Source organism: Pyrgilauda ruficollis, unplaced genomic scaffold (assembly GCF_017590135.1).
Source record: "Pyrgilauda ruficollis isolate IOZ18807 unplaced genomic scaffold, ASM1759013v1 scaffold37, whole genome shotgun sequence".
Lineage (NCBI taxonomy): Eukaryota > Metazoa > Chordata > Aves > Passeriformes > Passeridae > Pyrgilauda > Pyrgilauda ruficollis.
Genome location: NW_024525156.1, coordinates 5,112,364 through 5,136,686, shown reverse-complemented (window position 1 = coordinate 5,136,686; position 24,323 = coordinate 5,112,364). Strand labels below are relative to the sequence as shown.

The following is a 24,323-nucleotide window of genomic DNA, read 5'->3' as shown; positions in this document are numbered from 1 at the left end:
AGAAAACAACAAAAGTTGCAGCAAGTGATGTGGTTCTGATTATGTGTAAGTCAAAACAAAACAACAATTCCCCCCAGGAAATAAATAATGATTTGTCTAAAATGTTCACTCGCACTTTGTGTTTATCTTTAAACGTCTAAGCATGACTTGGAATCGAGGAGACAACATGGATGTTTAGAAGTTAGAAAAAGCAGAGGGAAGATATAGGGCTCTGAAGAGAAGCATAAATGACTTACTTTTACTTTTCCACCTATTTGTACTCCAAATGTCCCTTGTTAGAAAGACAACCACACACTTCAGTAATTTGCTTTCAGCCACTTTATTTTGCAGTGGGTGACCATACCTAAGGGTAACTACTTTCAAAACACCATATTTTCTATGTCTTCAACTTAAGAAGATTAATTTAGTAATCTGAGAAAGTATTTACCAAGCAATATTATTCCATCAACCAAATTCAATGCAACTGGTGAGTTTGCTCATAAATTAAACCACAAACATTTCAGAGACGGGAATGAAAACAATTTCAAAAGAATTATGCAGGAAGATCTAATAAGCATTAAAATGGTGTCTTGCAAATTTTGAGACATGATGTAATGATGTGATAGAAAAGCTAATTATTTAAAGAGAACTTTGGAGTTGAAATTTTTCAGTAACCTTTCTGTGCAACATCCTGGACATTCATTCCTTTTTGGCAGTTACTGTCATTGTGCAATAAGAAAAAATGCAAGCAGTCTCAGGAAGTATCTAGAAGTGTTCAAGTAAATATTGGCAAGTTAATAATGTATTTCATGATGCACAGATCAGTGTGTAACATATTTACTCTGTAGCTTCTTTATGTATATATTACAGGAAAAGATACATGATGTAATGTCAACATACAATTATGTTTGTACAAGCACGTAAGTTTTTAGTTTATACAGCAACCCAATCTTAAGACGAGAAAATCAAGGCACTGAGTCCATTATGAAACTTCTCTAAAAAACCAAACACCTCAAAGGCCAGCCTGGTTTGTTGTCATTTAAAAGGTTTCATGTTCCTGTTGGAAAGGTCAATAGAGAAAGTCAACCTTTGTGCGACTAGTGACAGAACTTTTGGCAATAACTTTTAGTCAAAAACATATGTGGAAAAGGAAGTACTTTGTATTACAAAGATATAGGAAAAGCTAAACATTTAGCTCCAAACATCCTGCAAATATCGTTTTGCTTCTCGAAGCATGGCCAGGATTTTCATTGCTTCCAATTTGTCAGCTTCCATTTCCATGCTTAAAATGTCTACTACAGCATCACTTACATCATCAGCCATGTGCTTCTTATCTCTGAAAAATAAAAAATAGAGGAGGAAAAGCATGATAGTGTATTTTTCCATTTATCAATAGCTTCAAAGGCAGGACAACAGAGGAAAGAATAATTTAAAAAATCCCAAACAAAACCAGAGCTTTTATATTGTACAGCATGATTCTCAGAGTTTTCCTGTAGCTGAGCATTGACATTAACTAGGGTTTCTCTCAATCAAACACTACATACTTTTCAGCATGCTGTAACTCATAAGTAAAAAGCCTTGCAACCCTAGTTGAGCTGGCAGAGAATAATTGGTTTCTTTAAGGAAGAATTGGACCTGCTGAATAAGTTTTGATTCCTGTATCACTACAGAGTTCCGATATTAAAGAAAAAGAAAAACAAAAACTGGTACCAAACCCCTTACTTATTCATAATGCTATTTTCAATACAAGTAGCTGACATTTTTACCTGCAGGAAAACACATTAACATTGGGCCTTATATTCAAACAGTTTGTCCATTTATCAATAAACTTTCTAAAAATCTTGAACCTCCAGGTAAGTTAGCATCCACAGACAAAACCTTCTACCGTAAAATTTATTACTATTACAGAGCTTTAGCATTCTTGAGCACCTAAACCTGGAACACAGAAGACTGCTGTTGTCTCACAGATGAGCAGTTTCTCATCACATCTATTCATACATCTCATTTTCTAAAGAAAAATCAACTGGCTTGAAATCTCCTATAATTTAATTGAATACTGAACAAAAAAAAGGAAAATAAATAATAAGTGACTAAAACAATCAGTGGAACTGTGTGGTTACAAGCTGTATTTCAAGATTATACTGGAAAACAGCGGACACAGGGATGACAGTCTAGCTCTTCAGGAAGGCTCTTTCAGCATCATATTGGTCCTTTCTTTCAAACAGCTCTTAAGTCTTTACAAAGCCTCAAACTTCTGCTACTCTCTTTCTGAGCAGTCCATTTCCACTCTACTCACCCACATATATAGAAGTAACCTCTTTCCTTCAGCAGGACTCTGGCAACTTCCTTAGCACAAAGCCTAAGGACATCTTGCACATATTTAGGTGGGGCCATTTCCGCAGTTGAAGAGTCTCTTGAGAAACAAACCTTAAGATGAGTTAAGGCTCCATTTTTAAGAAAACACTGGAGCTCATCTCTGAAAAGTAATAAAAACCTGTTAGCAATGGCTCAGAGATGAGCATTCCCTCATGAATACAAAATGGATGTTAAAGAGTGAACTTGCTTGAACAAATAGTCTCGATCCCGATGCCGACAACCAAAAAACAGCCATGTTTCTCCAAATTCCCAGTCTGCATGTTGTTCTCTGAGCTTTTGCCTAAAGAAAAAAAAAATTCAATCCTTTTTTTATCAAGTGCAGAATCTGAAACATATATAACCTAATTTTCATTTAAAGTAATATTTTAAAAAAAGTCTGGATTGGCAGAAACATGAAATGATTTAGGCAAATCAAAGTCAAACCCTCATTTGATTTTCTTGACTACTCACTTTCAGACCAGCTCAAGATCAATCAACTTCAAATTTATTTTTTTTTTCCACAGTTTTATATTGGAATAGTTAAGACTGACACACCCAAACATCTCACAAAATAATCCTGACTGCTGAATACGGTAATCACTACCTTTTATCCTTCATTGGAAGCGATGTAAAACTATCTGGGAAAACTCAGCAGTTTTAGAAAGCTTTCCATTTAGTTGTAGATACCTACTAGATATTATGAATAAGAATTAACTACCACATCATCAGAAAAATTATTTCATTTTCTTGAAATAATGCTGGAAGTATTATTTTAAAGGAGTTTTAGCTGCCATTTTCTAGTTACACCGAGAGAGATATTTCATTTATACTTTAAAATAAAATGTAAAATACTTTTGAAAGGTAAAGGTATATTTGAGAAAGAAAATTAAGGAGTACACAATGATTTGGCTAAAGCAAAGCATGGAGTTAGAAACATCGTGTCAAATTTTCACTTTTTTCTCAAATAAAATGTTCTGATAATTGCTATAGGACGGAAGAAACTCTATTACCTTGCTGGAACTAATGAGTCACATTGAAATATGTGTTGGTTACCTTTAAAACTTAGAACAATTCCTACCCAAATACTTCACTCCTCCTGTTCTTTTCCTCGGAATGATCAAAGCTTTACATATTCTTGGTGACATGCTGTCACTTTTTGAACAAACATCTCTTTGCCTTGCAAAATTACACTGCTGTAGCTGGAGAGGGAAAATAAGGAGATCCACCTTCCCTCACATACAAACTCCCGAACACCCAAGACTACTGCTGAGTTGAAGGTTCTGCTGCCAAGATCCCTATCTTAAAATACCAAAATGTAAACCACAAAGAAATAAGAGAATATGGGAGAAAACCTGACATTCCATATGCCTTTTAATACAGATGCCATTTCTCAAGGAAGTGGATTGAATAACAAACTTAAGCCAAGCAACACATAAAAAACTATCATATCCTTACAGGACTTTCACCAGCAACACAAACAGATAAAGGATTTAATTTCTTATTACTATTTCTGCAATTCACCCAACTTCTCATATATCTACTATGAATAGTAAATACAGTCAGATGAAAATGTAAGTTTTACTGCTTTGAAAAACAATAAATACATGAAAAATGTTTGTTTAAAATTATTGAGACTGCTTATAATCAGCATACCACCATTACAAAAAGGAAAAAAAAAAACCCTGCATTTATAATCAAACCCTCAGGTTGTATTTCTCCTCAACATAAAAAGGCTGCTCTCCAGATAATGACTTGGTACATACCTATGTTGTAGGAAACCAATAAATGGTGCAATTCCTGTTCCTGGACCAACCATAATGAGCGGCACAGATGGGTCTGCAGGTAAGTGGAAAGCATTGTTTGGACGAGGAAAAATAGAGATCTAAAATAAAATCAGGTAAAATATAATTGAAGGGTATTCTTAAGCAGTAAAAACACCATGACATTTTTAGAACCTTCAGGATATTTACACAGCATATGTACCCACACACCCTTCAAAATCCTGAGCTTCAGAGCTCATCTTTAATGCCACACAGACATTTAGAATAAAATCTCACAGAAGTCTCTGGAGGGAAAAAAAAATAAAACCACAACAACAAAACCACGCCATCTTTACAAACCTATTAATCCATCTGGAGGAAAACTGGGATAAACCACACAGACATGAGCTGCTGAATATGAAAATTGATTGCACCACAAATTTGGGGAATACTGTTACAGAATGCACAGAAAGTTTGGTGTTGGCATTCAAAGGAGAGTAAAGCTAGTTTATTGCTATCAAAGGCAACTCAACCTTTTTTTACATTGTGGGAGGTCAGGATTTGTTTATAGTGAATTGAAGCCTACTGGTAAAGAGCCTGCTTTCTTAATTTTCATGAAAGTTTGACATGATTTCCAAAAGTGCATATGGGTGAGGGGAGGCACATAACAGCTCAAAGATCTTAGAAAAATTTTATATAATCCCAGTGATAAACAGTAATTCTAATTTTCATATCTGTGTCAGAAAGGAAGTCACATTTTCATATGAGCTCCATACCTATCCTCTGAGACATGGCCAACATAATCTACAGAAAACAAGAGATTACTATTTTTAATTCCAAGAGATTATTCAAGATTCAGCAGCAGCCATACCACAGCTTCATACATTAAAATCATAAGCAAATACCCGATTTATTTTGCGCATTAATTATGAAAAGATTTGAATTTACTTTCAAGTTTAATGAAGGAGAAAGGCACTAGACCAAGTTATTTAAACCTTGTTGTGTAAATCCGAATGGTTTAGCACTAAGTTTTTTATATTTTAATTCACTACAGATATAACAATGTTAAAGAGCATTAATTTCCTAGTTTCATGATGATAAAAAAATAGAATAATTCTCTCTGGTGGGGAACAATACTTACATATATATACACTTCACACCACACTTGAGTTAGGAGCTTATTTACCCTATTAATGATTCCAAACTGGTCATTCTTCCAAAACAGACTGCAAATGGTAAACACATTTATACTGTAAAGTGTATTCAATTAATCTATTTTTTGCGCAAGATCACACTCATCTGTTTTGTATTGTTATCCCATATATATCTGCAATCTATGTGCATTGCTGCCCATTTATCTATGCTGAATTCTAGCTTGTGTAGTAGACAAAAGAGTTCTAAACTTTATCTAGACTCATTTTGTAATAATCTTCTTTTTTCTTTTTAGCCACCTCTTTTTCTTGTTTGATTTTTAATTAATTTCAAAACAATTATATTTTAAATAAAGAGCAGATGTGAACACTGGAATAAGATATATGATGCAAATATTAATCCTTGAATTAGTTTTAAAAAACGAAGATAACTTGTGTGGTGTTTTTCCCCATTTTGTCTGACTGACACCTTGAATTATTGGCACAGTTTGCTTCCAACAAAATTCTATTCTTGTTTCCATTTTTCATAGTCAAATATAGATTAGGCTGCCAGTAGTTATTTTAGAGAAAAGATATGTATATCACACATACCAATTATATAGTAGAATTCCTATTTTTTAATAATTAGATTACACCTAGTGACTTTGAGATCAGTTAATTACACAGAATCTCTGCCACAAAATTAAATGAGGGGAAAAAAATAAAGTACCTTCTCCCAGTAATATGAACTGTGCCAAACAATCACTGATACACGCCAGAAAAAAACACAGATGACTGACCCCTGTGTCATACTCAATAACTTGGCCTTTACGAACTCTGGAAGACCTGATGAGAAATGTGAGTTTTACAGTTTCTCCCCTATTACTGCCACTGCTTCCTGGAAATGACCAAGTGCCTCTCTCTGTGCAAGTGTATCTCTGATGCAGTCACAACCATTTATTACACAGTGGTAGTTTAGTCCACGAAAACGTCCTTCAAGATACACTTAGGACTACAGGGAGGTGGAAAACAAGTCTGGCCTTTCAGCAATGGGAAATTTCACAATTTAGGTATGCATAGATAAGTAAAATTTAACTTTAGCGCTTAGGAATGAAGTTCTGGACATGTTATACAGAAGTAGGGTAGAACTGCAAAATTAAGGTGTATGCTGCTAAACCACATGCACTACATCACAGCAGTGAACAAAGAAACCTGCAGTTGTTTCAGACATCCATAGATTGAACAGTTAATGACTTCAGAGCTAATATTCATACCTTTTCAGTTGAAGAGCTTTCTCCTTTTGTATCCTGAGAGTTTTTACTGGGGTGCAGAAGAGGTGCAACTAACTCAGCAAGCCATCCTGTACATACTCCTTTCCGTGGGACTGGTCTAGAGGGACCGGCAGGGAACTCCACAACATTAAATACAAAGCGCATCCTTCCTGGTTGATATAAGTTTGAACTGCAAAGACAAAAATATTAAAAACCCACCTAAAACCTGACAGACAGCTGTAAAATCTTGCAGTGGGTCTGTGTGCAGCCCAAACCATCGCAATTGAATCAAGATTCTCAATGTTCAACTTACTGCATAATATTTACATTTAGTTAGAAATTGTCTTAAGGCTGGACTCGGAGACCAGTGTCTACAGAAGGGAATCTGAATTCCTAAGAGGTTTACCTGTGTGTGAGCTTGCTCTTGAGAGCTTTACCAAAGCCTTGCCACACACTCAAAACAATGTTCTTTGAAATAGTCAAACAATGCTTTTTGCAATAGTCATAACTACGTTTTCTCCTTCACTGCTTCCTCCTCAGATCCTAACATACACAAACATATTTGAGAAAAACCCCATACTTAAACAACAAAGAAGATAAAATTTGAATATTTCATTACCTTGACACAGAGTAGGATCTAGCTTGTAATTTAGGAAGATGTTCTGAAAAACAGAAAAAAACCAGTATCACTTATTTGATTCACCCCAATGAAGATACTGTATAATGAGTGTTTACACTACAACAGATTACAAGGTATTTTAATTTAACTGTAATTTTATTTTAGTAACATTCAGTGTTTGTGGTTCAGAAACAAGCAATTAACTGAACTTTATTTTGAATGGGTTTTAGACTTTGTGGAACATCAATCAGAGATCCTATACAACGAGACCATAACAGTTAATTTATGGGGTTCTTGGTCAAACAAAAGTGACTGTAAGGTGTACAGAGAAGTTGCCAGTTGCTGATGAGGTGAAGCTTGAAATTTAATTTTCCCCATCTTTCCTCTATGAGCTCATCCCTATATGTATCAGACACACATTTATGTCTATGTGTGCACATAAGCAGAACTAGTCTTTTTGTCAGCACATGCACACCCTGACATATTTTAAAGGTGCTCTATATAAGACAGTTGCTAGTCAGAGTTAAGAAAAGATAGTGCAATGAAATTGCTTAAACAATTGCTTAAACTAAACCCTTTCAGCAATTTTGGGGCAAGGTGGACAAAATGACTGCAAGAACACAGAAAGCAATTTCTTTGACTTATATTACGAAAGACATTAAGAAACTCTGGATTTAATTTGAAAAGTAACTGCCAGCAATTTCAGATGTATTTGACATGGCTACAGGTGTAGTCCCATCCTTTCAGTATTTTATATCAGGAACTCTGTGAGTGTGTTAGACATAGCATAAATAGCATAAATATAGATATACTGGGAAGACCATTCTGTTTTAACAGGTAAAAGTGCAAGAAAAGACTATGTAGGCAGAGAAATTAGGAGTGGCAAAAATATGTCTTTTTTAATTGTAAGCAATTGATGAACTGATTCATAAAGACCCTAATCCTGCAAGCACCTTATGCTTACTTCATGTACAGGAATACTGCAGAGTCAAAGCACTGGAATCAACCTAAATGCCTGCAGAAAGAAAGGCAAAGACTATGAACTGTAGAACAGAGCTTTGTTCCCCACCAAGAGTTTCAGCTTGATCACTAGAGAAACTATATTCCTAAAGCAGTTAACTGAACAGTTACTCCCCTTTCTTGGGGAATTGAACACTTAGTCTGACGCATTTTCAGAAACCAAATCTAATTAAATCTAAATCAGTCTTTTACCAATTAATAGGCTAAGTGAAGGCTTGCAGCTTGGAAAAGCATGAAGTAAATCCAGGAGGCAAACATTAGAATCTCTAATAAAGCGAGTATAATCAGAGGCTCCTTGTCTGCTGCAAAGCTCTTGAAGCCTCCGTTTTTCTCCCGCATCACTGGTACATTCCACAAGAGCTCGCAAGAATGCCTGTAGGGAAGAAAGGTAAGAGTGAAGGGTAAAAAAACTTGTCCATTTGGGAAAATGATCACAAAACTGGGAAAAAACTTCAGTTGCCTGGGAACAGGAATTGTGTTAATGGATAATACATTTTATTTCTCAATTTTTTTTTTGATTGCTCTTCTAATGTCTGCAACAAGTTGGCACATCAGAAAATCCTACTTACCCTGAGCAAAGAAGAGACAAAAAAACAGGCACAAGACATTCCCCACAAAATTCCTAATTTTGAAAGGTGCTCTTCTTGCCCCTATTTACACTTTAGTTAGGCAGCTCCATAACACAATTCAAGACAAAACACCATTTGCTAGGATACAGAAGCCAGGAAACAAAGAACAAAAATCTTAGAAGAGATATGACTGTAAATAAAGTATGGTATTAAATGAGTCATGTTAATGTTGTTGTGGTGTTTTATTCTGTACTTTATGCCTACACACTGTTAGTGTACTTTTCTTAAAGGAAAGTTAAATTGAGCATTGTAAGCTAAAGTGAAGATTGGATGTAAGTAGTTACAAGTTACTTTTTTAAAAAAGACAGATGGAAATAGACACAGTGCATAAAAGAAAAGCGATAGACAACACCAAACGCAATCAGACACATTCTACACAAAGGAATACTTGGAAAATAATGTGAGCTCAACCACAGCGCTTCCAGACAATAGTTTTGAGTATGGAGTCGCATAAAGCACATTTTAGGCTGAAGACTTAATACAGCAGACAGGTTATAAAAACTGGCTTCGGTGATATTCCCCAGCCAGTACCCTCTGCCTACTCTCATTGCTGAGACAAATTTTCAAAAATATTAAATGCAGTTTTGAAAAGGTTGGAAAAATGGGAATATTGTCTTCTGCTGCAAAATCCACTAAATTGAGTAAAAAGTTCCTCCCAGAAACTGATTTCTCTCAGAGACCTGACCACACAATTGTTTAGCTTCATCTTTCATATGAAGTTGTCTTTAAAATATGTTTTGACAACACCAGAAATACAGATGCATTTTCAGTTAGAAGCTGTGATTTTTTTACATACACAAAATGAAAGGAAAATAATGCATACATGTTGTGAGAACAAATGCTAAAAAAGCAAAAATCTTCCTTTGAATTCTGCTATGTTACTGAAATGTTAAAGAAAAACTTTAAAATTTCACAGATTTCACACAATATTGTGAGTTGGAAGGGGCCCACAAGGATCATAAACTCCAGCTCTTAAGTGAACAGCCCACACAGGGTTACTAGCACCATGCTCTGACTAAGAGAGCTAATATAAAGGACACTGTGGTACATTTGCACACAGCAACATGCGTATTTTAACAACAGAACCTGACAGATGTGGCTCCCTCTGATTAAAAAGACTGTTTACTTTAAAATCACTATTGCGCTAGGTTCAGTCAGCCTTCCCAGTTACCTGGCACCAAGTTATCTAATATTTTTCAACTTATTTCCAGACTAGTCATGAATCAAGATACTGCAGAACAGGAATGTCTGCCAGATAAACTACCAGAAGTGACTTTTCTCAGAGTAAAGTACAAACAGTAGCATACAAACTGACAATCCTTATTCACCAGGAGATACTATAACTACACAAAAAGTAAGGACAGATCTGTAAGAGACCATATAGCATAGAATTACTGATTTCTCTTTAGAAGAAAAAACACATAAACACCTTTTTGGGAATTGCTCTTATTTCCAGACACCAGGTTAGAATGAATTTGAGAGTGCTTCTTTCAGGGATGTGTTGTGGACGAGATGCTCCTAGTTCAGTGGGAGAAAAGAAAACAAAAACAAAGTAAAATATGCATCTATTAATATACAAAAGGGACATCAAACATCTCATACATAATGGACAACTTGCGCAGCCCTCAAAATTGCAGGGAATCTCAGTGAGAACTGATTTACCTATGAACCAGAATAACAAAGAGCCCTACACCACCCTGTGGAAATAAAGGCACAACTCAGCAGTACCATTAAGACCCCAAATGCAATACAGGAAAGTAATTCACACAGGTCCAGCCAGCAGTACACAGGCACACTTCGAACCTGAAGCCACTCCTTCTGAAGTATGACATCATAAGACTCAGCAGAACACATCCATAGACCTAAAAGTCCATTAAAAGGCACCTTGCAACAGCACTAAGGCTTGTCCTTGAGGAGTGCAGCCTGCTTAGGATGTAAAACAGACTGACATGCAGTGTTGTGCAAGGAGATTTTACTTGCAAGTGAGGGATTGTAAGGTTATGTGATTAAAGCCTTATCTCCACAAACATGAAGGAGCACAGAGTAAGAATGAGATGGATGCATGCCAATGCCAGGCTGCAGTACCCAGTCAAGAGCTCATCTACTCATCTACAGTAAAACCAGCAGCAGTATTCTTATGCATCCTCTTTTTTAACACATCACTGTGAGTTCCAACATGCCTCCATGAAAGACAGCTGTGTTCCCATACTAACAGTAAAAATATTCAAAAGTATGCACACCAACTCCTACTAACACAGCAAGGAGCATTGTTCCATGACCAGTGCATCACACCATACCTTTCTTTTTAGTGCCCTGCTTAACTTTTACACAAACGAAGTCATCTCCTTTTTCAGAAAGCCCCAAAATGTGAAGAAGTTTTTCCACTTCACTGACATTGTTGGGACATATCATACAGAAGGCATCTCCAGGCTGGTACTCAAAAGCTGTATCCTGTTTTAAAACATGAAACATTTCTATAAAATCTTACTACAAACCAAGGCATTCTCATTCCTGACAATAACCTTCCTACTATTGAGTACACATTAAGTCAAATATTTTTACTCTGTTGTAACACTTTGCTGTTTTGAGCACATCAGAAATGAAGTAGTCATGTTTTTTCAGGCTTAACCTCACTAATTAGAAAAAGTCTTTCCTTATCTGGTTTAAATATTTGGTCACTCTTTAATGAGAACTGCTGAGCAGCCCAAACAGAAAGAAAATAAATACGTATTAAGAGGTTGTGTTATATAATCAGCCCAGATCATTAATTACTGATGTTCTACATTTTCTGGTTTGAGAAGAGCAGAGAAATTAAGTCCTGATAATTAATGCAACTTTTTATAGATATGCATCATTACTAAAAGAAAATTTGCTGGTTAAACTATTTGATAAATTGTGACAGAAATGACCAGAATTCCTTTTATTTTTTTGGAGGAAAAGAAGAAAAATAACCAGACAAGAACACAATGAAAATTCAAATCTTAAGACCTAGATTCTACTTAGCTGCCTGAGATTCTCGTGTGCAACTGCTGAAACTGTTGTGTGCAGCTCAAGCTTCTGACTGTTAAAGGAACATGCAGAATTATATTTGCATCATTATGTTTCTCCTATGCATCAGGTGAGTGATCTGCACAGACTAGCAAGAATGTTAGGTGAAAAAGGCAAGAAAATGCTTATATTTTCAGTGGGTGCTGATGACAGAATGCATATAAACACACAAATACATGCAAAAACCATGTCGCTCAAAGAATCAGTCGCTCAAAACTTAATAGAATTTATTTATAACTGAGATTTAAAGATGTCTCATGCATATTGAGACAGATTAGGCTAAGAGAGTCCAACAAATGGTACTGTCAAAATCACAATATCCCAAAAGTAATAGTCTATCAATTCAGGAAGCCACTTAAAAGTAACATTCTTTCCTTTTCTAGATTTCTTATAAAGTAATATGGTGCACCCTCTACCTGTCTTTCATCTTAAAACAAAATATGATCTTTACTGATTAAACCAAACCATATTTTTAACTGAGGGTAACCAAGGTTGACAGTTTGAGTAGCATGTTAACAAGGCACAGCAAAATGAATGTCAAAGGCAGAAACAGTGCTCAAGAGCTAACAATTCCTACTGCTTGATACTATTAGTGAAATTACTACTTGTGTAGATTACCCACCATAATAAACAGTCACAATTTACTATACCATTTCTGAATATTCTTCAAGTTGCATAAACTGAAAGATTATTCATTTGCAATATTTCCTGACTGCCTTTCTCCACTGCAAATTCCCTTCATAAAGGTATTTCACTCAATATATCCATGGAACAACAAAGAAATTAACTTGACACTTTGCTCCTGTTTTGACTTCCACGGAGTCCTCTTTTTCAGCAAATAAATTAAACTTCACATTTACAAAATAGATCAGCATTAGCTGACATCCTACTGAATAGAGATTTTTTTTTTGAACAGTCAAATAAATAATTTTCCCCCCTCAGTTATTATACATAACACACATTTTTCACCCTTTATTTTAACCCACTAAAGAAGAAGCCATCACCAACTTACTGCAATATCGAGCTCTAAGAGCAATGCAGTCTTTATCGCATCTTCCCTAGTGAGCTGAACTGCTTTTGTAACTGGCACTTCAAAGGTTGTTCCCTCTGAGATAAGGGAAGACAGATGCGGATTCTGAAAAAGATGACACAAAAACTTACACTAAAAATGCAAATCAGTTTTATGACATCTTACTATGACATACAGGAATTGGTGTTGGTGCAGGTTGTTTTTGAAACAATCTTAGAAAACAACTCAAAACAATAAGGAAAACCATGAACCTTATATACACATATAATGTTTTGCTCTTTTTAAAAAAAAGCACATCTAAGCAATAACTGGCATATATTCAATTACAAAAAGTCAGCAGGCTTGAACAGACTAATGGGCCTACATTATTATCAAATGCAGTGAGCTGTTTCATTTTTCAAGAACTGCCTTGAAAATAGCCAATTAGAGAATGGCATTTATGTTAAACCCCAGAAAACTCCTGCCTAATTAAAGGATTATTAGGTGTATAGAATGGACATAAGAAGTAAGAACAGAAGTTACATCACTGCAGGTTTACAGCTTAGGCTTTGGAGTCCATTTGGGGTCTACTATTACAAGCAACTTATAAAAGGATTTTTAAATTAGAGCTAATGAGAAAAACCCACTCTACAAGACAGCATCATATTATAGCACAACATTTTTACACAGGTAAGAATGTGCCCCAAGTATGACAAATGGGCACCAAAAATAATTCCAGATCACATATGTCAAAGGCTGCCACCCGAAGATCAGAATACAGCCCTCATTTCTCCATCACTATAGTCAGCAAGTTTAATTTGAGATCAATGCAGACAAAAATAAAAAGAGGCAGGAAGGATACCAAATGCCTTTAACAATACTCTGTCAAATGTAAAGGAATCATCCTACCAACACGGGAATATTCATGAATCTGAAGATTTCTTATTTAAAAAAGGAGACAAGAGAATCATGTGAGACCAACAGTTGGAAGTTTATTTGTTTTCTTAAGTTTTTGACATAGTGATTAATAGCTTGGGCCATGTCAAGTCATTGTGCATCAGCTGGACTGTTGTAACTGTCTACATTTGTATCCCATCCAAGTCAAATTCAAGGCAAAATGAAATCAATATTAAGCTAAATTGCATTATCTTACACTTCCCAGAAATGCTTTAGACCAACTCACTATTCTGCTCTGCTGTTACTATGCAGCAACTGGCAAATCCAACCCTGAGACTCAACGGCCCAAGACAAGATCATTCAAGTAACTGGAGAGATCATGTACCAGGCCTTCTTTAAATGGCAGGGAGTCTCTCTGTGGAAATATCCAAACCTCACCTTGACAAATTTCAAAACACACCAACTTCAGCTCTGCTTTTCAGAAGATATCCATAGCTTCTGTTGCAATGTGAGATACCAAAAAAGGACATGAATTGTGTGATACCTGCAAAACCAAACATGACCCTACATAGAACCTACTTGTTGACAAGATCTAGCCAACTGTGTCAAAAATAGTTCCAAAGGGAAAAAACCCACAAACATGCATTTGCTTCTTTCCCGGGCTCAAGATGACCACCCTCTTTTATATCTGAAATCTGCACTATAATCCTTAATCTGTCACTGAATTCCAGATTAGCAGATTCAGCTTCTTCCATTTGCTGTTCCAAAGCACAATCAAATTTTTTTTTCTATATACAGAAAAGGCATCAGTATTAGAACCTGACAAACCATATTCAGTCTGAATATATGCTGACTTTAAGAAAATGGGCTCTTTTAAGGACTGTAGCAGCACATTCAACCCAACTATTACTCTTTAATAGAAGAGTACTTCTAAATAAATCACAAACCTGAAGAATTTGGATTATTAAATTCAACAACCCGAGCAAAACCAACAATTAGAGGTTTAAAAGAAAAGCAAAATTATCCAGTGTTTAAATCCATACACCCTTCCATAACTATATTAGCTAGACTAAGTGATTGTCTCAGCCTTTCCATTAACAGTCTAAACAGAGAGAGCATCAGAGTCTGGGTTACTAAAGGGCTTTCATGATCATGAGCAGCCACACCAGAGGACTGTGCCCAGAGCCCCCACCTCAGCTCAGTACTGCTTCTTCAGCCCTGGCCTCAGCTACATTACAGCAGCACTGGTTGGCAGCTCAAGCTCAACTGTGCCCATGACTGGACACAGATCCTGTTGATCCAGGCCATCTCCTGCTTTGCATTGCTTCAGTAGTGGGTAGCAACACTGGATTTGTTACCACACTCAGCTCCTGGCTCCCTGTCATTTAAAAAGCAGCCAGGGTTCACTGCTTCCTTGCATGGATAACTGAAACATTTGCCCTCTGCAGGCAACTAGGAAAGCTGAGTCACTCTTGCCAGCTGGAGATGATTGCCAGCTCATGCTAATTCTCTTAGTACAGCAGGTCTTTGTTCAACGTGCCTTCAATAGGAAAAGCATACCAGCTTTCGATCTACAGTTCACCTTCTACTCCCCACAGTAAAATAATGCTCATGTTTTCACAATGACAAGTTTCTCCATTACTAAGTATGCAGCAAGGTTTTGAGCAATTTTACAGCCTCTTAGCACATTCTGGAAGTACAAAAGATTTGAACAGAAACTTTACTGTACTCCTCACTACAGCAAGATGTTTTCACATGTTATAAGCCACAGAGGATTTGAATTATTGCCTTCCTGACAGTGCAATACCAATTATTTAGCTGAATTACATCTTGACCTAAGTGTCCATAACCCATATGGTGGCACCTACATTCAATATAAATGGACTTTTTAGTTAAAATTCAAAAGCCTCTTGCATTTGAGGACATATCTCCATTATATAAGCATTCACTTGCTCTTCTGAGCCTTATGTAGGAGTATACACCCATAATCCTACAAGAGCTAGAGGCTTCCATCACTCAAAGGGAAGTCCTTACCTCACCCTGGGTGTCCTGAAACTCCACCTCTATATATTCTGGTGGCAGGGCAGGAATATTAAGAGCAGACTGAGAGACAGGAGGGACAGAATGAACAAGTGAAGGTTCGGTGTCTCTAGCTGGAGCCTCAAGATTGATGCCATCCCGTTTCTGTGACAGAGTATCAGAACCCCCTGCTCCCTCATCTTCTAGCTTCAAGTTCTGTACTTCAGAGCTTAGCTTTAGCTCATGCACAGCATGTGGAGCTGTAGAGAGAGAGCTGGAGACAGCACTGACAGCATTGCTCATGCCTTCTTTCTCTTTCTGCAATTGTAATGCTTCCTTGAGGGCAAGCCAAAGTCCATCAATCCAAGGATCAACCACCAATTCCAAACTGGGAATGGAGGGGAAAAAAAAGAAGAAGAAATGCATGGATGAATTATTGTGACTTCCAGAACTGTTAATTTACAAATAATGAAACACCACAAAAGCAAAAAACACTATTCACTTTCCATTTCTAATATATATCTGCAGTTGTTATCAAGATTATTTCTTTGTAAAAAAAAAAAAAATTATTTAGTTGTTACCACTATGTAAATTTACAGAGTCCAAAATGTATAACAGCCTTGCTCTTCTTACAGTTTCTCATTTTTATTTTCATATGCTGAACTTTATGACAGAAAGTTGAAGGAATGGCAGCAGAATATGCAACTTTTCATTGTGCAACAGCAACATCAATAGCTTACACTAATGGCCCATTTATATTATTTCAGAACACAAGAGATAAGTTTTATGGTTATGACAATGTTTGTGTTCAACTGCCTTGCATCATCATGCACAGAACCAATAAAAGCATCAGTTCAAAATAACTAAGTCAAGACTGCAGCCTACCGGAAAGAGAAAGAACAGCAGAACAGGGAGTTGTTTTCTTACATAATTTCTCTACAGCAAAGAGAGAAATCTTCTTACATAATTACTCTAAAGTGATCCTCTGCCCAATCCCAAAAGAGAAAAAAGAAACAAAAAAAGAAATAAGAAACTACATTTTCAAACCCCTCTACTCACTCTTATTTCATTTTTAAAACTGCTAAATACTATTTTTCCAGGCATTACAGGTATTTCCTCACACTTTAAAAATGGAGTTTTACTTAATGGCAATTAAAAGGTGTACTGTGCTCAGGCAGAACTCATTTCTACGAAGTGCTGAGTATCTGGCTTCAATGGACTTCAAACAGTTCAGAACATTTAGCCAAATGCCTACACAAATATTGCAACATGAAGAAATAAAATCCAAACCCAGTCAGCTCTTACCCTACACAGTCATCTGCCAATCCTGTGTCATAGAAGTGCTGGGCACCAAGTTCTTGAAGTCGTCGGTCTACTGTCCTTCCACCATTACAAAAGAACATGTACTCTGAATCTCCCAGACCTGGCAAATTCAAGGAAAGAGGAATCGTGTCAACCAGGCAGCTCCCAGGCTACACAAAGTCAGGACAGACTTTCCTTGCAGGCAATCAAAAGAATCAGGTATGTTGGAACAAGTCCACAAGAGGGCACCAAGGTGATCAGAGGGAGGGAGCACCACTCCTAGGAGGAAAGGCTGACATAATTGGGTTTGCTCAGCCTTGAAAACAGAAGGCTTTGGAGTGACCTAACTGTGGCCTTCCAGTACCTGAAGGAAGCCTGCAAGAAAGACATGGGGGATTTTTACAAGGACACGTGGTTGACAGGACAAGAAGGAATGGCTTCAAACTGAGAGTAGGTTTAGATTGGATATTAGAAATTCTTTATTGTGAACGTGGTGAGGCACTGACACAGGTTGCCCAAAGATGTTGTGGATGCCTCATCCCTGAAGTGTTCAAGGTCACGCTGGATGGGACTTTAAGCAATGTGGTCTAGTGGAATTAAAAGTGGAAGGCGTCCCTGCGACAGCAGGGGTTGGAACTGGATGATCTTAAAGGCCCCATCCAACAAAGGCCTTCTATGATTCTGTGATAAATACAATTGTGATCTCTAGATATACTTAAACACTTGCATTTGTAAGTGTATTATTCAGAAGCTACATTGAAATATACATACATGTATATGAATTTCAAACAAAACTGTGTTTGTCTCAAAATAGGGCTGAAAATCTGTCTCCTTCTTCCCAAACGTAAGACAGAGAATACTCTGAAAATACTTTGCTTTCAATATTTCACATGCCAGAAGAATACTGCTTTTAGTTTGAGGCTTTTAATACAAACAAAATTCCGCTAACAGGAAAAATATAAGGAACTGAAAACTGATAAACTACCAAAATAAATGATCTTTCAGGATTAAGTTGTTAATAATGTCAGCAACATGAGAGAGTATTAAAAGAAATTTTAAAATATTAGAAACTTGGGGGAAAAGAAAGGATCAAACATAGCAGTGATTTTAAACAAGAAGAAAGCTGAAACATCTGCATGAGGGATTTTAGTCCAGCAACTTCCTGTGCAGGAATCAAAGATTTCATTGCAGATATTGTTTCACCTGCACTGGGTTTTCTGCTCCTCAACTGCTGTGAAGCTGGTTTAAGTGAAGATGCTCTTTGTTACCAGCTGAAAATCAGTGCACTCAGGAGGTTATGCCCATGGAAGATCCACGATTTTAAGAGGTCAACCAAATCACTGACCCACCCCACAAAAATGATGAATCATCCTTTAGAGATGCTTGCCCAGCAATCCTAAAGACTACTGGTTTTAGGTCCATCTTCATGAATTCTCTAAGTCATCCACAGCACTGGTTCACTATTGCCATTGTAATTTTTCACAGCCTGACCCTTTCTTGTGTGCAATTTCAAACCACTGGATCTATGTTATTTCCACTTGTGCTGGTTTTGGCTGGAATAGTGTTAGTTTTCCTCAACATAGCTAGTATGGGGCTGTATTTTGGACTTGTGCTGGAAACAGTGTTGATAACTCAGGGATGTTTGGTATTGCTGAGCAGCACTTACACACAGCCAAGGCCCCTCCCCTCCCTCCCCTCCCCTGCTCTCCCCACCAGCGAGGGTGCTGGGGGTGCACAAAGTGAGCACAGCTGGGACAAATAACCCTAACAGAATGACCAAAGGGACATCCCATGCCACATGGCATCATGCTCAGCAGATAATGCTGGAAAAAGAAGAGGGAAGGGGAGGACATATGCAGTGTTGGCATTTATTTTCCCAAATCACTGCTATGTGTGATGGAGCTCTGCTTTGCTGGAGATGGCTGAAATACCTGCCTGCCCACGGGGAAGGGTGAATTAATTCCTTGTTTTGCTTTAATTATGTTCATGGCTTTTGCCTTCCCTATTAAACTGTCATTATCTCAACCCACGAGTGTAATCACTTTTACCCTTCCTATTCACTCCTCCATCCCACCAGGGAGGGCTTGGGGGAAGGAGAGAGCAGCTGGGTGGGGCTTGGTTTCTGGCTGTGGTTAAACCGTGATGCCGCCTAATAATGGAGCATTCCCCTCTCCTTTTAACAGCCTTTATTTTTTTCCTTTTAAGAGGACTTTTGATTTCTCTCAAGTACATAACTCAGAGCAAACATTTAATTGGACCAATTTAGATGGACACCATGAATGTATTTTAAGACTGATAACTTGTTAAACTTGAATTGCATTGTAATTTAGACACCATAATAATTCCTGCCATAATAAAATTCAGGGCTAATACAATACTTACCTTTATACATACACATATGTATGTCGTCAGCTATGAAAAACCTGCCCATTTCACAAACTGTTATGTGTAACTAGGCAACAGCATAACAGCTTCTCAAAATGCCACATGATTAGGACGCATATAGTTCAGACTTCCACATTCTATACCCAGTAGAAATTTCCTTCTAATGGGACCCTTCCTTATTAGAAACTTAGATGTTTCCTCACTCCCATATATCAAATAAAACTTGTCAGGTAAAAATAACCTAGGTTTAAATAGACATTTCTGGAGTTTGTTTATAAACGAAATTTGAAAACTGAACAAACTAACCTTACAATCAGCTCAAGATATATAATGTATTTTGCCAAATCTGTATTTTGCTTATCCATCTTGACGCTGAAGGTACATGCATTCTCTTGATGAGTACAACATTCAAACAAAAGTATTATTGCAAATTTAAAGGGATGGAAAGATTTAAGGTTTTTACTTTTAAGAACATTTTGCACTGCCTTTCCCTCTGTAGAGGAAAATGCCCAATGACTCACACAGCCAAGTAAACTAATCTAGTTTACTAATCTCCATAGAGACTTGACATGAAATTTAAACTTCAAACAGCTATAGGTAGCTTCTATCATATAGTTTTTATGCAGAGAGAAAATTAAGCTATAAAAAATTACATTGGTAGCTTACATTCAGATAATTTTGGTGATGTTTTGCCTTTATTGCTCATAGAGGACATTACATAAAACTGCTGTTTATAAAAATAAATGTTTTATAAGCACTTAAAAAGCCCAAACCACCTATTCAGAAATAAAAGAAATATAAAAATTACTCACTGACAGACAAGTTCTGCAATAATATAGAAAATATTAAGTCACCTAGCAATCCATACTGGAGATGTGCGAAATGGTCAGGAGGCAAGCTCTTGTCTTGAATTCTCTTCACAAACTTGCGGGCAGTGTCTGGTGGTTCTCCTGTCCCAGTAGTGGAAATAACAATAACTACAGGATCCTTTTCTGTTTCCAGGTTATACTACAAGCAATAGAACAAGTTAAGTTACAAGGTGCCATTGGATACATAATTGTGGCCTTAGATAGAATATCTCCCACTTTTCTTCTTCCCAAGTGTACACAAAACCCATTTAATCTCATTTTACCTATATTAAGCCACAGAAAGTCTTTCAAGTAATTACAAGTAATTTTGGGGATGCAACTTATGATCATATTTGGAATTTTCAAGACCAGATTTGATAAAGCTGTAAAGAACCTGCTCTGACCTCAACTGGCCTTGCTGCAAGATGACATCATAAAGCTTCTCCCAACCTGAAATATCCTATGATCCCATACACAATGTCCAAGGGCAGCATTTTGAGCTAGTATATACATGAAGAATACTTCACAACTGCACTCAGACAGCTTAAATACACAGTCCTAATAGTATTTTATTTGTCAAGTGGAAAAAGTATTATTGTGTATATAAACACAGTCACACAGACATAATCCTCATGATTTCACACAGATAAGTGGGGTAGGGCCATACAAAGTGAAAGGATAATTTCTAAGTTCCATTAAGTATCATTTGGTCCTGTCTAGTAACTTCCATGTTACAGAATCATAGACCTTTGAGATCACCAACCCAAAAAAATCTCTGGTGCTTTTGGGGAAACTAAGGTAGCTCTGAAGAGTGACAATCAGACACCGTGCTCTACAGTCTGATTAATTCTGGCCCATTCACCCTGTCCCAAATTCACTCATCTCTCCTTTGCTACTACTGGTCTCACACATTTCCCAGAGTTTCATGGGGCTACTCCCATTATATCAGCTTGACAAGAACTGCCTGTAGTAGGGACTGTGTGTCAGCTCCATAAATTCAGATCTCACACAAACATTTATTACTTCTAATTAAAAAGCCCTCAGAATCTTTGACTATCCCATCTCTAGCAGGCTGCAGCACTGTGCCAATGTGCTGTTGGTTGGGTCACCTGCACAAATGGCTCTCACAGCACCCCTATGGCCTATGGGCAGTGATCTCTGTGAAACACAGCTCAGTCCAGTGCTTGGGAGTGACCTCTGGAGACCACTTAGTCCCACCCATGCCCCAAGCGCAACTAACAGCGCTGCACTCGGTCAGCTATAACTGGCTGAATTTTGAAAACTTCTAAGGGTAGAGATTTCCCTTTTCTGGGATTTGGCCTGCTGTTGTCCAGTTTGGCTCACACAGGCTGCTATTAGAGCACTCCTTAGCCTCCTTTTTGCCATAATAACCTAAGCTCCTTCTACTGCTCCCTGCGGGCTGCAGTTTAAATCATCTCCCAGCACTCTAAGTTTAATAAAAATAACAGGACTATGAGAAAATAGATTGCAACAGGTGCTGTGTTTCACTCAGAGCAGTTTCAAGACTACAATTTAAAACTCCAGATTTTGAGAAGTTATGTTCTCCCTCAACAAATCACTCAAACTTTATCTCCTTGTCAAGCCATGGAAAAAATTACCTGATGTCTACAACTCAAAAAGGCTAGGAATACATAGAAACAAACTAAAGTGGTTTTGCTTTTGGCAATGCTTCCAAATCTTTCCTGAAGAAGCTAAAAGCAGTTGCATGGTAAACTTAAATTACTACATGTCTTGCCTTTGACAGTGGCCTACAGCAGAGGCCTAAAGAAGCAGAAGGAAACAGAGTAAACGTGCAAGGATATTCCCAGGGCACTTTGCCAGACTTCAATGAGTTGCGGCCCAGGAACCTTCCAAACACAGCTTCTGTCTTTTACAAGTTCAGGCAAACTCCAAGTGTTCACAAAATTCTAAGACTTTCATAACTGAACTCTAAGTTGTACAAAAAAAGGACTTAAGGGTCCTATTGCAATAAGAAGTCATTTTCAAAACTTCCACAGCTGATTTGATAACATAGACCCACAGCTTCTGCAGTGCATTGCCACAGGTGACTACCACATTTACAAAGAAAAGCAAATTCTTGAAGTAAAGAAAGTAAGGGTCTACTGGTATCACATGAGAATACACACTAAAATGAGCTCCATTAAAAAACCAAAAGAGGCACAAGCTCAGGAAGTATGAAGTGGTGTATTAGAACAGAGAAATGATTAGCTCACTAAGTTCTTGCTTACTCCACTGCAGATTTTTGTCTGTAAACTTAGAACCCTTCTGAAAACCAAATATTTGGTGACACAGATTCTGCAATAATTTGTGTCAATTACCGCAAGGTCTTCTACATTACCAGACCAATGAGAACTAACACAACTACACAGATTTTTACTCTACCTTCCACTTCCTCCTATATCCTTTGTTTCAGGTTTGTCTCATTCTTTCTCTTTCCTTCAAACATTCTCCTCAGCTGAGGACAGCAATGGCACACAAGAGCAGTGAGCAGCCTGCTCAAGCTGTGCACGGTTGTTGAAAGAAGAGGATGGGACCAAACAGCCAGGTTTGGCTCATCCAGAATAATACATATCATGACAAATGTACTTATTCAGATAATTCATCCAAGGCTGACTACACACACTGTGAACCAAGATGATCTCCATTTAGCCTCCCATTTTTTACTGCTCCTCACTTCACTTCATTTCAGTCTTCAGAAAACGTAATCACCATAACCAACTACACATTTATGACCTTATCTCACCCCTTGGGACTGTAGGTGAGAGACTACTTGGAAAAAACCAGTCTTCCTGAGCAGTATTTGACCATTCACTTTGGAATGGCAAGAATTACTAATACTGGCTCTGTAACCACCTATTCCGTCCACAGACTTTCACAAGGTCTAAAAATGCCCAAAAGCTACATAAAGACAGACTTTCTAACTGACAAGTAGGGGGGAAAAACAAGAAGCTTATCTGTGACAAGATTTACAAAGCTGCAGAAGTTACTTTTTTCCTCAGTGCCCAATTCTGAGATTCTCAATTCATAATTAATTTGCAGCTCTGAATCGTCTTGCCAAATTTGGCAAAATACATTTATTTAAGAGGCAGGCCAATAACAGGGCTAGAAATGTTCTGACTATCACTTTCCTGAAACCAATCTCCAAACCTGTCAAATGCAGAAGAAATTAAATGCAAGAATATAAGGAGAATCTTCACATTCCCTGCTGACTGCATAAAAGTCTCTTTCGAACACTCAGCTACACACTTAGTGCACATTAATTCAAAATGTCTCACATTTTCAAGTGCATGAAAAAACTCTTTTAGATGTTATTTTCTCTTCATCTCATACAAAATACCAGGCTATCAAGTTTTGATTGTTTGTTTTTTATATGTTTTTGTTTGAGGGCATACAGTTGAGAGTACTTTGTGAAGGAAATTACAGTCCATAATGCTTTCAGTTACAGAACTAAGTTTTCACATTCTTACTCTTGGATAACAGCAAGTAATAAAAAGCCACTTCCTTGTCCCAGCCAAGCATTTTATTTTGTTCTAGAACATAACTTGAAGTGAGTCCTGTGGGAACTGAAATGAGTGCACACGCTAAGCAACACAAGAAGACCCACAAAAGCTCTAGGCCATGCTGGAGCCCACAGTTAACACAACACAGAACATCAATGCAACAAAAGCAAAAAGCCAACCAAACAAAAACCACAACAAAAACCCCACAAAAACCAACCAAAAAAAAAAAAAACACACAGAAAAAACAAGGGAAAAAAGCATAATTTCTAATAACAGACCTGACCTGTAAATACAGAATTCATTCACAACTGCATACATAAAAAGTTCTCAAGAAGCCACTGAATCATTGTTAAAAGAGAGATAAAGACATACTAATTTACAGTTCTAGTAAGAAAAATCACAAGATGTATCTTTGGCAGAAGACTATTAAACAACTGTGAGTCCTGGTTGAAATTACTGATTCACAAAGAACAAGACTTTGACACTAGATGGGGGTTTTTAGGTGGGTGCATCTGCTAGCCTTCACGATAT

The 24,323-nt window shown here is 37.2% G+C and overlaps 1 protein-coding gene across 3 annotated transcripts in view; it reads right to left on the bottom strand.

Moving 5' to 3' along the window:
• Positions 1 to 284: 284 nt before the first annotated feature.
• The window catches only part of MTRR (5-methyltetrahydrofolate-homocysteine methyltransferase reductase), a 28,168-nt gene continuing 4,129 nt past the window's right edge, over positions 285 to 24,323 (bottom strand). For all 3 annotated transcript variants that reach the window (XM_041475993.1, XM_041475992.1, XM_041475994.1), the window contains 13 exons: positions 20,278 to 20,431; positions 17,042 to 17,159; positions 15,752 to 16,124; positions 12,824 to 12,946; positions 11,061 to 11,214; positions 10,193 to 10,281; positions 8,327 to 8,507; positions 7,115 to 7,157; positions 6,499 to 6,685; positions 4,098 to 4,216; positions 2,543 to 2,635; positions 2,276 to 2,455; positions 285 to 1,315 (listed from right to left, as the gene is read on the bottom strand). In XM_041475993.1, the coding sequence (XP_041331927.1) occupies positions 1,171 to 1,315; positions 2,276 to 2,455; positions 2,543 to 2,635; positions 4,098 to 4,216; positions 6,499 to 6,685; positions 7,115 to 7,157; positions 8,327 to 8,507; positions 10,193 to 10,281; positions 11,061 to 11,214; positions 12,824 to 12,946; positions 15,752 to 16,124; positions 17,042 to 17,159; positions 20,278 to 20,431 (1,959 nt within the window). In that variant the 3' untranslated portion in view covers positions 285 to 1,170. The remainder of the gene's footprint in view (positions 1,316 to 2,275; positions 2,456 to 2,542; positions 2,636 to 4,097; positions 4,217 to 6,498; positions 6,686 to 7,114; positions 7,158 to 8,326; positions 8,508 to 10,192; positions 10,282 to 11,060; positions 11,215 to 12,823; positions 12,947 to 15,751; positions 16,125 to 17,041; positions 17,160 to 20,277; positions 20,432 to 24,323) is intronic.